General features: G+C 40.4%; 1 protein-coding gene across 3 annotated transcripts in view; it reads right to left on the bottom strand.

The window, feature by feature from the left end:
- The window catches only part of LOC133240020 (A disintegrin and metallopeptidase domain 3-like), a 113875-nt gene that overhangs the window by 10876 nt on the left and 89587 nt on the right, over nucleotides 1-13412 (bottom strand). For all 3 annotated transcript variants that reach the window (XM_061404543.1, XM_061404542.1, XM_061404540.1), the window contains 3 exons: nucleotides 7662-7748; nucleotides 5418-5541; nucleotides 2291-2453 (listed from right to left, as the gene is read on the bottom strand). In XM_061404543.1, the coding sequence (XP_061260527.1) occupies nucleotides 2291-2453; nucleotides 5418-5541; nucleotides 7662-7748 (374 nt within the window). The remainder of the gene's footprint in view (nucleotides 1-2290; nucleotides 2454-5417; nucleotides 5542-7661; nucleotides 7749-13412) is intronic.

Raw genomic sequence — 13412 nt, forward strand, 5'->3', positions numbered from 1 at the left:
AAACTGAGCAAGTACCTTAACTCTAATTTCAGAAACACAGGAGCAATATTAATTTCGTGTAACATAGGCCATGTCCTTCATATGTGCTTTCCCTCGCTCTTTGTGATCTTACATTTTCTCACCTTCCCCATATTCTATACTGCCCCATCTCTACTCATCATCATTCAGTTTAGTTCAGCTGCTCAGTCATGTCCGAATCTTTGCAACCCCATGGACTATAGCACGCCAGGCTTCCCTGTCCATCACCAATTCCAATTCACATCACTGGCCCCATATATTCTATGCTGACCCATCTCTGTTTATTGTCTCTGGCCCCATATTCTGTGCTGCCCCGTCTCTATTCATCATTCAGTTCAGTCCAGCCACTCAGTTGTGTCAGAATCTTTGTGACCCCATGAACTGCAGCACGCCAGTCCTCCCTGTCCATCATCAATTCCCAGGGTTTACTCAAACTCATGTCCATTGAGTTGGTGATGCCATCCAACCATCCCATCCCCTGTTGTCCCCTTCTCCTCCTGCCCCCAGTCTTTCCCAGCATCAAGGTCTTTTCAAATGAGTTAGCTCTTCACATTAAGTGGCCAGGGTATTGGAGTTTCAGCTTCAACATCAGTCCTTCCAATGAACACCCAGGACTGATCTCCTTTAGGATGGACTGATTGGATCTCCTTGCAGTCCAAGGAACTCTCAAGAGCCTTCTCCGACACCACAGTTCAAAAGCATCAATTCTTTGGTGCTCAGCTTTTGTTATAGTCCAACTCTCATATCCATACATGACTACTGGAAAAATCATGGCCTTGACTAGATGGACCTTTGTTGACAAAGTAATGTCTCTGCTTTTCAATATGCTGTCTAGCTTGGTCATACATAACGTTCCTTCCAAGAAGTAAGCGTCTTTTAATTTCATGGCTGCAATCACCATCTGCAGTGATTTTGGAGTGCCTCTGCCCCTGCCCCCCCAAAATAAAGTCAGCCACTGTTTCCCCATCTATTTCCCATGAAGTGATGGGACCAGATGCCATGATCTTCATTTTCTGAATGTTGAGCTTTAAGCCAACTTTTTCACTCTCCTCTTTCACTCTTATCAAGAGGCTCTTTAGTTCTTTCTCACTTTCTGCCATAAGGATGGTGTCCTCTGCATAACTGAGGTTTTGGATATTTCTCCCGGCAATCTTGATTCCAGCTTGTGTTTCCTCCAGCCCAGCATTTCTCATGATGTACTCTGCATATAAGTTAAATAAGGAGGGTGACAATATACAACCTTGATGTACTCCTATTCCTATTAGGAATCAGTCTGTTGTTCCATGTCCAGTTCTAACTGTTGCTTCCTGACTTGCATACAGGTTTCTCAAGAGGTAGGTCAGGTGGTCTTGGTATTCCCATCTCTTTCAGAATTTTCCACAGTTTATTGTGATCCATACAGTCAAAGGCTTTGGCATAGTCAGTAAAGCAGAAATAGATGTTTTTCTGGAACTCTTTTACCTTCCAGTATATTCTGGCTTCTTGGCACCACCAAATGTCAAGACAAGGAAAATGGGGTTGTTTAGGAAGTATACAGAACCGTCTAAAGCAATTATAGCCAACATGACTTTCTACTAGAAAGATACTGAGAATTAACTGAGTAAATTCAGTTGTTCCTGGGCCTATATGGGCATGAAGGATACCCACGTGCCTAAAGTTATAAAAAAAAAATCTGGTATATTTGTAAACATTTGGTAGAATTATAAGCATTATCAGTGACTTATAAGCCACCATTTGGTGGCTCAAATGGTAAAGAATCTGCCTGCAGTGCAGGAGTGAAAGTGAAAGTCGCTCAGTCATGTCCGACTCTTTGAGAGAGTTCATGGAATTTTCCAGGCCAGAGTACTAGCGTGGGTAGCCTTTCCCTTCTCCAGGGAGTCTTCCCAACCCAGGGATCAAATCCAGGTCTCCAGCATTGCAGGCAGATTCTTTACAAGCTGAGTCACAAGGGAAGCCCTTGGTGCTGGAGATGCCTGTTCAATTCGCTGGGTTGGGAAGATCCCCTGGAGGACGGCATGGCAAATCACTCCAGTATTCCTGCCAGGAGAATCCCCATGGAAAGAGGAGCCTGGCGGGCTACAGTCAATGGATTCACAAAGAATCTGACACGACTGAGAGACTAAGAACACACACACACACACACACACACACACACAAACACAAGCATTAAGCCAATCCATACGAGTCCCTATTTATAATATTCTGAATAACATTTGAATTTTCTCATAAAGCCTTTCAAATATTAAATATAAAAAGCAATGTGTTTACTTACCCCCCACTTATTGTTCCCTCTTTGTTCCAAAATATCTTCATTTTATTCCATTTAAGAGCAATGATAGCAGTTAAAATGAAGAAAGGTAAGAGTACGTAGAAACTGATCATCAGGTTATTTTTTTGAGAGGCACGACGTCGTTTTATCAAGTATGCAGTTTTAGCTGAAGACATAACAATATCTTTTAACTTTTAAAAAATGATACATTTCAGTAATTTGAATTATAAAAATTTGGAATTCAAATAATATAATCATAGAATAAATAAATTCAAACTTAAAAGAGCTTTCCAAACTTCTGTGACTATACCCCAAAATATTTCTTTTAAATATATATAATTTAATCTTTATATGTATATTTAATGTTTATGTGTTACATTCTAATGTATTTCATTCTATCATACTATCATATTCCTATCATACTGCACTGCTACTTAGAATATATTAGGTTGATATTACCTAACAGATCTAACAGATTCCTCTATTTAAAAAAAGGAGCAAAAAAAAAAAAAAGCTCCCTGGGAGAAAGGAATGGCTACCCACTCCAATATTCTTGCCTGGGAAATCTCATGGACACAGGAGCCTGGCAGGCTCTATGGGGTTGCAAAAAGTCAGACACGACTTAGCAACTAACACTAACACTCTCGCTCTCAGTGTGGATTTTTTAGTTCCAAGTCACCCTTTGGGGAATGGCCTCATTTTACACTGCTTTGTGTAAAAATAAAGACTAGTATTTAAGACCAAAAAAAAAAGAATTGTTTTAAAAATTATTTAGTGAAAATTACAGATAGAACTGAGGCTAATTAAAAAGAAACAGTAATAGTAGGTGAGGTTAAATTTACATAACAAATGATATAAAGTGATATTGTTTTAATTTTGATTGCATTAATTTAAAAAGTTGATATTCCTCTTGGTGTTACAAAGATATTGGATAAAACTAGAAAAGTAAATCTATTGGTCCAAATAATCAAAAGGAATAAACCAGAAAATTAAAATTAAAAAAATATAAATCAAGCAATCAGAATTACCACCAAACCAATTATGATGATATTGTGTATATTCGTGGACATACTCAATTGTCTAAATCTTTGTGACCCCATGGACTGTAGCCTGCCAGGTTCTTTTGTCCATTGAATTTTTCAGGCAAGAATACTGGAGTGGGTTGCCATTCCCTTCTCAGTGGATCTTCCCCTCTCATGGATTGAACCCAGATCTCTTGCATCTCCTGCATTGGCAGGTAGATTCTTTGCCTATGCACTACCTCATGATATTAAGTGTAAACAAATTTAATGCCCTCTCAAGATGACAAGAGAATCTGTGCCACTGAAACACAGGTACAGTCCAATTATATGTTGATTCAAAGTAATTTACCAAGCTGCTGTATATCACAGAGAGCTCAGCTCGGGCCTCTGTGATGACCTACAGGGGTGGAGATGAGAGGGAAGCTCAAGAGGGAAGGGATATATGTATACTTATAGCTGACTCATATTGTTGTACAGCAGAAACTAACACAACATTGGAAAGCAATTATACTCCAATTAAAAAATAAATTAAAAAGCATCTGGTTTTCAAAAACTTTTGTATATGAATCCAAATTTTATTTTCCCATATGTAGCAAGACATTTTAAATACCTTGCAACATTAAAACAAACAAACAAACAAAAAACAACTTTTAACGTATATGCAGAGTACATCATGCAAAATGCTGGGCTGGATGAATCACAAGTTGGAATCAAGAATCTCTTTCGCTGGGAGAAATATCAACAAGCTCACCTATGCAGATGATACCACTCCAACAGCAGAAAGTGAAGAGGAACTAAAGAGCCTCTTGATGAGAGTGAAAGAGGAGAGTGAAAAAACTGGCTTAAAGCATAACACTCAGAAAACAAAGATCATGGCATCTGGTCCTATCACTTCATGCCAAACAGAAGGGGAAAAAGTGGTAGCAGTGTCAGATTTTCTTTCTTTGGGCTCCAAAATCACTGGGGATGGTAAAGGCAGCCATGAAATTAAAAGGTACTTGATCCTTGAAAGGAAAGTTATGACACACCTAGACAGGGTATTAAAAAGCAGAGACAGCAGGGAGAGGGTGGGATGATTTGGGAGAATGGCATTGAAACATGTATAATATCATATATGAAGCGAGTTGCCAGTCCAGGTTCGATGCATGATACTGAATGCTTGGGGCTGGTGCACTGGGACGACCCAGAGGGATGGTATGGGGAGGGAAGAAGGAGGAGGGTTCAGGATGGGGAACACGTGTATACCTGTGGCAGATTCATGTTGATATGTGGCAAAACCAATACAATATTGTAAAGTTAAAAAATTTTTTAAAAAAGCTAAAAAAAAAAATAAAAAGCAGAGACATCAATTTGCTGACAAAGGTACATCTAGTCAAGACAATTGTTTTTCCAGTTGTCATGTACGGATATGAGAGTTGGACCATAAAGATGGCTGAGTGCTGAAGAATTGATGCTTTCGAGTTGTGGTGCTGGAGGAGACTCTTGAGAGTCCCTTGTACAGCAAGGAGATCAAACCAGTCAATCCTAAAGGAAATCAACCCTGAATATTCACTGGAAGGACTGATGCTGAAGTTTCAATACTTTGGCCACCTGATGTGAAGAGCCTACTCAAGCTGGGAAACATTGAAGGCAAAAGGAGAAGGGGGAGACAAAAGATGAGATGGTTGGATTACTGACTCAGTGGACATGAATGTGAGCAAACTCTAGGAGATAGTGAAGGACAGGGAAGCCTGGCAGTGATGCAGTTCATGGGATCGCCTAAGAGTCAAATGTGACTTAGTGACTGAACAGCAACAAATCTAGAAAACTGCTGTATAAATCAAAAAATTTGGGAAACCATGGTTAAAATTAAGATGACACATTAAAATGTTCATGGCTAGATTTGAATTAAAAAAGCACATACAAAATTTTGATTGACAACATAATCTATAGCTGTGCTATTTATAATAGCACTACAAAGTGACAGTTTACATTTAATTAGGTAAAATAAAGTGAAAATGTTAGTTCCTTAATTGCATTCTCCATATGTCCAGTGCTTAATAGCCACATAGACAGTGGGGCTTTAAGGATACAGAAGGCTCTGTTGGAGCAGTGATTTAATTACTAACATTCATCAATTTCTAAATTCCAAAATCCATCATCGATACTTCCTCCTGGTGATAAGGCTATTTCCTCACAATCTGGGGGCACATATCCAACATCACAGTGACAATGTAAGCGAGTATTGCAAATCTGGAATGAAACCAAAAAAAGAAGACCATTTTATATGTCATATAAAATTTAAGTGGATTAGTATTGATTGTGAGCCAAAGCAAATGATTAAAGTAATGCAATTTGGTATGTTACAGGCTGTTTTTACTTTAATGTGGAAAATAAGTATAAAGATAAAATGCAATGCAAGAAATGTCCATTCAATGCTTTTTAAATGTTGCAGAGGGTTTCTCTAATTTATCTCTTCAATAAAAGTAGACAACATTCTTGATACACCTGAAAATATAGAACTGTCTCTTTTAAAAAGGCATAGAAATTATAAAGCTAAAAATTATAGCAGGAGTTGAAATTTATTATGAATTGTGCCAGATATTTATAAAACTGTTGTAAGAGTCAACTTTTATGAAACACGGGGAGAAAACTAAAGGGTGGAGCTTACTTATTCAGGTACAGTAAGAAAAATTGATTTTGCTAGAAAATAGGAAGGCTAGGCGGCTTCCCTGGTAGCTCAGCTGGTAAAGAATCCACCTGCAATGCAGGAGATCCTGGTTCAATTTTTGGGTTGGGAGGATCCCCTGGAGAAGGGATAGGCTACCCACTCCAATATTCTTGGGCTTCCCTGGTAGCTGAGACAGTAAAGAATTCAGCCTGCAACACGGCAGACCTGGGTTCAATCCCTGGGTTGGGAAGATGCCCTGGAGGAGGGCATGGCAACTCACTCCAGTATTTTTGCCTGGATAAGCCCCAAGGACAGAGGAGCCTGGCAGGCTATGATCCATGGGGTCGCAAAGAGTCGGACATGATGGCGACTAAGCGCAGCACAGCACAGGAAGGCTAGAATATATTTATAAATATGATTTTATGGATAAATCAAAAGATGGGTCAGAAGCAGATAAGGAATCTAGGGATAAATTCAGGCAAAATTAAATTGAAATTAAACAGGATGTGTAAATAGGAAGTAAATTTTGATACAAGACACACAGGTCAATTTTTCCAGGGTTACTATAGAAAATATGAAGCATCAAGATAATGGGAGATACTAACTATCAATAACCTCAGATATGCAGATGACACACCTTTATGGCAGAAAGTGAAGAGGAACTAAAAAGCCTCTTGATGAAAGTGAAAGAGGAGAGTAAAAAGTTGGCTTAAAACTCAACATTCAGAAAACGAAGATCATGGCATCTGGTCCCATCATTTCATGGGAAATAGATGGGGAAACAGTGTCAGACTTTATTTTTGGGGCTCCAAAATCACTGCAGTTGGTGACTGCAGCCATGAAATTAAAAGACGCTTACTCCTTGGAAGAAAAGTTATGACCAACCTAGATAGCATATTGAAAAGCAGAGACATTACTTTGCCAACAAAGGTTCGTCTAGTCAAGGCTATGGTTTTTCCAGTGGTCATGTATGGATGTGAGAGTTGGACTGTCAAGAAAGCTGAGTGCCGAAGGATTGATGCTTTTGAACTGTGGTGTTGGAGAAGACTCTTGAGAGTCCCTTGGACTGCAAGGAGATCCAACCAGTCCATTCTGAAGGCGATCGCCCTGGGATTTCTTTGGAAGGACTGATGCTAAAGCTGAAACTCCAGTACTTTGGCCACCTCATGCAAAGAGTTGACTCATTGGAAAAGACTCTGATGCCGGGAGGGATTGGGGGCAGGAGGAGAAGGGGATGACAGAGGATGAGATGGTTGGATGGCATCACTGACTCGATGGGCATGAGTTTGAGTGAACTCCAGGAGTTGGTGATGGACAGGGAGGCCTGGCGTGCTGCGATGCATGGGGTCACAAAGAGTCGGACATGACTGAGTGACTGATCTGAACTGAACTGATATACATGTAACACTAAATATATCTATTTCCAAAAGTATGCAGTCTCTATCCAACATTGTAATAGCTTATGTTTCATATTGCAATTTTGTACAAAGTTTAAAAGTTTTTAGCTCATGAAGTGTGCAGTTATCTGATAGAATACCTAGAACATGCACACATGTATAAATAATGAAATTTGGTTTCTACATTTAACTGAAATTCTCCAAAGAAATTTCCACATCCATTAATCTGAAGCTTATTATTATCTTGTGGGATGTTATGATATGTATTTTAAAACTATACATAAAATAGAGTAACAATTACATACCCCATGTCCTTTGCATTTGGTAAGTGGGTCACAATCCTGATACTGTGTATATTGATGGATTGCCCTGCAAGCTCCATTGTCACAAAACTAAAATGATGAAACAACCAACAACTTTAAAGTCAGGAATTCATTGACTGTACTTATTATAAGAAATTAGATACACAATATGATATATACTTAGGATGAACTTGAATTTCATAACATCTACTCATTCTAATAAAAAACTTGAAGTCAAACATCAAGTTTTCACAATAAGAGATTGCTTCCATTGAAGGAGGAGGCTTGTGAGTTTACTAATAGCCAATGAAAATTATTAAAGTATTGTAATTTGGTATGTTACAGGAGGTTTTTTATTTTAATGTGGAAAAGGATTTTAAAAATAAAATACAAGAAATGTCCATTCAGTGCTTCTCAAGTGCCATAGAGATTTTCTCTAGTTTGTCTCCTCAATAAAAGTAGACAACATTCTTGATACACCTGAAAACATAGAACTTTTCTATGTCTTTTCTACAAGGCATAGATATTATGAAGCTAAAAATTATAGCTGGTATAAAAACAAAACAAGCCAAATTTTAATGAGCATTTGAAATGGGCCTTTGCACTTTCTATGCATTTTTATATATATGCTCACATAGACCTTGAGAGAGAGATATTTTTATCCACATTTTATATTTGATGAGAATTAAATGTACACTTTTTAGGGCATGTCACCACTGACTGACAGAACCAGTATTCAGTGCAAGAACTACTTTAATCATAGAGCCCACTGATCAATGCTCAATACCAGTGCTTCAACCAGTCATTTTTACATTCTTCTAACTTTAATAACAGTATCTCTTGTCTTTTACAAAAGCAATGTTCTCCTTCATACCTCAGTTTATCTATCTTTGAATTTGAAATAGAAATTATACCTAAGTCATAGGTTATAAGGATGAAATAATTTATTACACATAAAGGAACAAAAATAGTTTGGGACATAGCAAATGCTCACTAAATACAAATTTGTGTTTTAGTTATTTATTTAACCTGATTTTGATGTAGACTGCATGTTAATATTCCTCTATCAAAATTTTAATTTAATTTGAATACTCTGGGGGACATGTTCTAAGATTGTCTGCCCACTTTTCTCAAGTTATCTGAGAATATCCAACAGATGATGAAGTCTAGAAACATTCGTTATTTTCTATCACTATTGACAAGTAAATATATGGACAAAGGTCCGTCTAGTCAAAGCTATGGCTTTTCCAGTAGTCATGTAGGATGTGTTCAGTTCAGTCACTCAGTCCTGTGCGTGTGTGTGTCCAGGTACATATATACTGGGATATGTGTGTGTACACATGTATATATATACTGGGGTGTGTGTGTGTGCACATGTACATGCATACTGGGATATGTGTGTCTACACATGTGTATATATACACTGGGGTATGTGTGTGTGCCCATGTACATATATACTGGGGTGTGTGTGTGTGTGTGTGTGTGCACAGGTACATATATACTGGGACATGTGTGTGTACACATGTATATATATACTGGGGTGTGTGTGTGTGTGTGTGCACAGGTACATATATACTGGGATGTGTGTGTGTGCACATGTACATGCATACTGGGATATGTGTGTCTACACATGTGTATATATACACTGGGGGATGTGTGTGTGCACATGTACATATATACTGGGGTACGTGTGTGTGTGTGTGTACAGGTACATATATACTCAGATATGTGTGTGTGTGCACATGAACATGCATACTGGGATATGTGTGTGTACACATGTATATACACACTGGGGTACATGTGTGTGCACATGTACATATATATTGTGGTACACATAGATGTGCATATATATATATATACATATATATGCTGCTAAGTCGCTTCAGTTGTGTCCGACTCTGTGTGACCCCATAGATGGCAGCCCACTAGGCTCTTCCATCCCTGGGATTCTCCAGGCAAGAACACTGGAGTGGGTTGCCATTTCCTTCTCCAATGCGTGAAAGTGAAGTCGCTCAGTCGTGCCTGACTCTTAGCGACCCCATGGACTGCAGCTTACCAGGCTCCTCTGTCCATGGGATTTTCCAGGAAAGAGTACTGGAATGGGGTGCCATCACCTCCTCTGATATATAAGTACATATACACACACACATAGTGGGGGTATACCCACTATGATACCTGATACCTATGACTCTGATACCAACCAAGTGTCCAAGAATTCAATTCAACTCATTCTGACATTATCTATCTGCAGTTAGAATCAAATTCCACAAGTTAAAAGGCTCAGTCCGACAAGACTCTTCCCCTTTCAGACACCAGATTCATGTCTTTATCCTTCTGACCAACTGGCTATATATTAGAAGAAAAGCGCAGGTGGCTGCGACCGGCGCACTGAATCGCAGCCGAGAAGAGCTACCCCACATCCGAGGTCAGGGGCAGAAGCCTGGAGGACCCCATGCCGGAAGGGCAGTGGCCAGGAGGAGTTACCCCACGTCCGAGGTCAGGGGCAGTGGGTGAAAGTGCCAGGCTGCGATGGCTCAGGAACGACCGGGAGGAGCTACCCCACGTCTGAGGTCAGGAGCCGCGGCCAGGAGGAGCTACCCCGCGTCCGAGGTCAGGGGCGGTGGCCAGGAGGAGCTACCCCACACCTGAGGCCAGGGGCCGCGGCTGGGAGGACAAACCTCACGTCCATGGAGTGGTGGCTGCGCGGGCGCAGGAGGGCCTAGAGGAGCTATCCCACGTTGAAGGTCAGGGAGGGCGGTGGTGAGGAGATACCCCTCCTTCAAGGTAAGGAGCAATGACTGCACTTTGCTGGAGCAGCCATGAAGAGATACCCCATGCCCAAGGTAAGAGAAACCCAGGTAAGACAGTAGGTGTTGCAAGGGGGCATCAGAGGGCAGACACACTGAAACCATACTCACATAAACCTAGTCAATCTAATCACACGAGGACCACAGCCTTATCTAATTCAATGAAACCAAGCCATGCCCGTGGGGCACCCAAGACGGGCGGGTCATGGTGGAGAGGTCTGACAGAATGTGGTCCACTGGAGAAGGGAATGGCAAACCACTTCAGTATTCTTGCCTTGAGAACCCCATGAACAGTATGGAAAGGCAAAATGATAGGATACTGAAAGAGGAATTCCCCAGGTCAGTAGGTGCCCAATATGCTACTGGAGGTCAGTGGAGAAATAACTCCAGAAAGAATGAAGGGATGGAGCCAAAGCAAAAACAATACCCAGCTGTGGATGTGACTGGTGATAGAAGCAAGGTCCGATGCTGTATAGAGCAATATTGCATAGGAACCTGGAATGTCAGGTCCATGAATCAAGGCAAATTGGAAGTGGTCAAACAAGAGATGGCAAGAGTGAATGTCGAAATTCTAGGAATCAGTGAACTAAAATGGACTGGAATAGGTAAATTTAACTCAGATGACCATTATATCTACTACTGTGGGCAGGAATCCCTCAGAAGAAATGGAGTAGCCATCATGGTCAACAAAAGAGTCCGAAATGCAGTACTTAGATGCAATCTCAAAAATGACAGAATGATCTCTGTTCATTTCCAAGGCGAACCATTCAATATCACAGTAATCCAAGTCTATGCCCCAACCAGTAACGCTGAAGAAGCAGAAGTTGAACGGTTCTATGAAGACCTACAAGACCTTTTAGAACTAACACCCAAAAAAGATGTCCTTTTCATTATAGGGGACTGGAATGCAAAAGTAGGAAGTCAAGAAACACCTGGAGTAACAGGCAAATTTGGCCTTGGAATATGGAATGAAGCATGGCAAAGACTGATAGAGTTTTGCCAAGAAAATGCACTGGTCATAACAAACACCCTCTTCCAACAACACAAGAGAAGACTCTAGACATGGACATTACCAGATGCTCAACACCGAAATCAGATTGATTATATTCTTTGCAGCCAAAGATGGAGAAGCTCTATACAGTCAACAAAAACAAGACCAGGAGCTGACTGTGCCTCAGATCATGTACTCCTTATTACTAAATTCAGACTTAAATTGAAGAAAGTAAGGAAAACCACTAGACCATTCAGGTATGACCTAAATCAAATCCCTTATGATTATACAGTGGAAGTGAGAAAGAGATTTAAGGGCCTAGATCAGATAGAGTGCCTGATGAACTATGGACAGAAGTTTGTGACATTGTATAGGAGACAGAGACCATCCCCATGGAAAAGAAATGCAAAAAAGCAAAATGGCTGTCTGGGGAGGCCTTAAAAATAGCTGTGAAAAGAAGAGAAGCAAAAAGCAAAGGAGAAAAGGAAAGATATAAGCATCTGAATGCAGAGTTCCAAAGAATAGCAAGGAGAGAGAAGAAAGCCTTCCTCAGCGATCAACACAAAGAGATAGAGGAAAACAACAGAATGGGAAAGACTAGAGATCTCTTCAAGAAAATTAGAGATACCAAGGGAACATTTCACGCAAAGATGGGCTCGATAAAGCACAGAAATGGTATGGACCTAACAGAAGCAGAAGATATAAGAAGAGGTGGCAAGAATACACAGAAAAACTGTACAAAAAAGATTTTCACGACCCAGATAATCACGATGGTGTGATCACTGACCTAGAGCCAGACATCCTGGAATGTGAAGTCAAGTGGGCCTTAGAAAGCATCACTACGAACAAAGCTAGTGGAGGTGATGGAATGCCAGTTGAGCTATTTCAAATCCTGAAGGATGATGCTGTGAAAGTGCTGCACTCAGTATGCCAGCAAATTTGGAAAACTCAGCAGTGGCCACAGGACTGGAAAAGGTCAGTTTTCATTCCAATCCCAAAGAAAGGCAATGCCAAAGAATCCTCAAACTACCGCACAGTTGCACTCATCTCACATGCTAGTAGAGTAATGGTCAGAATTCTCCAAGCCAGGGTTCAGCAATACGTGAACTGTGAACTTCCTGATGTTCAAGCTGGTTTTAGAAAAGGCAGAGGAACCAGAGATCAAATTGCCAACATGCTCTGGATCATCGAAAAAGCAAGAGAGTTCCAGCAAAACATCTATTTCTGCTTTATTGACTATGCCAAAGCCTTTGACTGTGTGTATCACAATAAACTGTGGGAAATTCTGAAAGAGATGGGAATACCAGACCACCTGACCTGCCTCTTGAGAAATCTGTATGCAGGTCAGGAAGCAACAGTTAGAACTGTACATGGAACAACAGACTGGTTCCAAATAGGAAAGGGAGTACGTCAAGGCTGTATATTGTCACTCTGCTTATTTAACTTATGTGCAGAGTACATCATGAGAAACGCTGGACTGGAAGAAACACAAGCTGGAATCAAGATTGCCGGGAGAAATATCAATAACCTCAGATATGCAGATGACACCATCCTTGTGGCAGAAAGTGAAGAGGAACTAAAAGGTCTCTTGATGAAAGTGAAAGTGGAGAGTGAAAAAGTTGGCTTAAAGCTCAACGTTCAGAAAATGAAGATCATGGCATCTGGTCCCATCACTTCATGGGAAATAGATGGGGAAACAGTGGAAACAGTGTCAGACTTTATTTTTTTGGGCTCCAAAATCACTGCAGATGGTGACTATAGCCATGAAATTAAAAGATGCTTACTCCTTGGAAGGAAAGTTATGTCCAACCTAGATACCATATTCAAAAGCAGAGACATTACTTTGCCAACAAAGGTCCATCTAGTCAAGGCTATGGTTTTTCCTGTGGTCATGTATGGATGTAAGAGTTGGACTGTGAAGAAGGCTGAGCACTGAAGAATTGATGCTTTTGAACT

This window comes from Bos javanicus, chromosome 27, assembly GCF_032452875.1.
Source record: "Bos javanicus breed banteng chromosome 27, ARS-OSU_banteng_1.0, whole genome shotgun sequence".
NCBI lineage: Eukaryota > Metazoa > Chordata > Mammalia > Artiodactyla > Bovidae > Bos > Bos javanicus.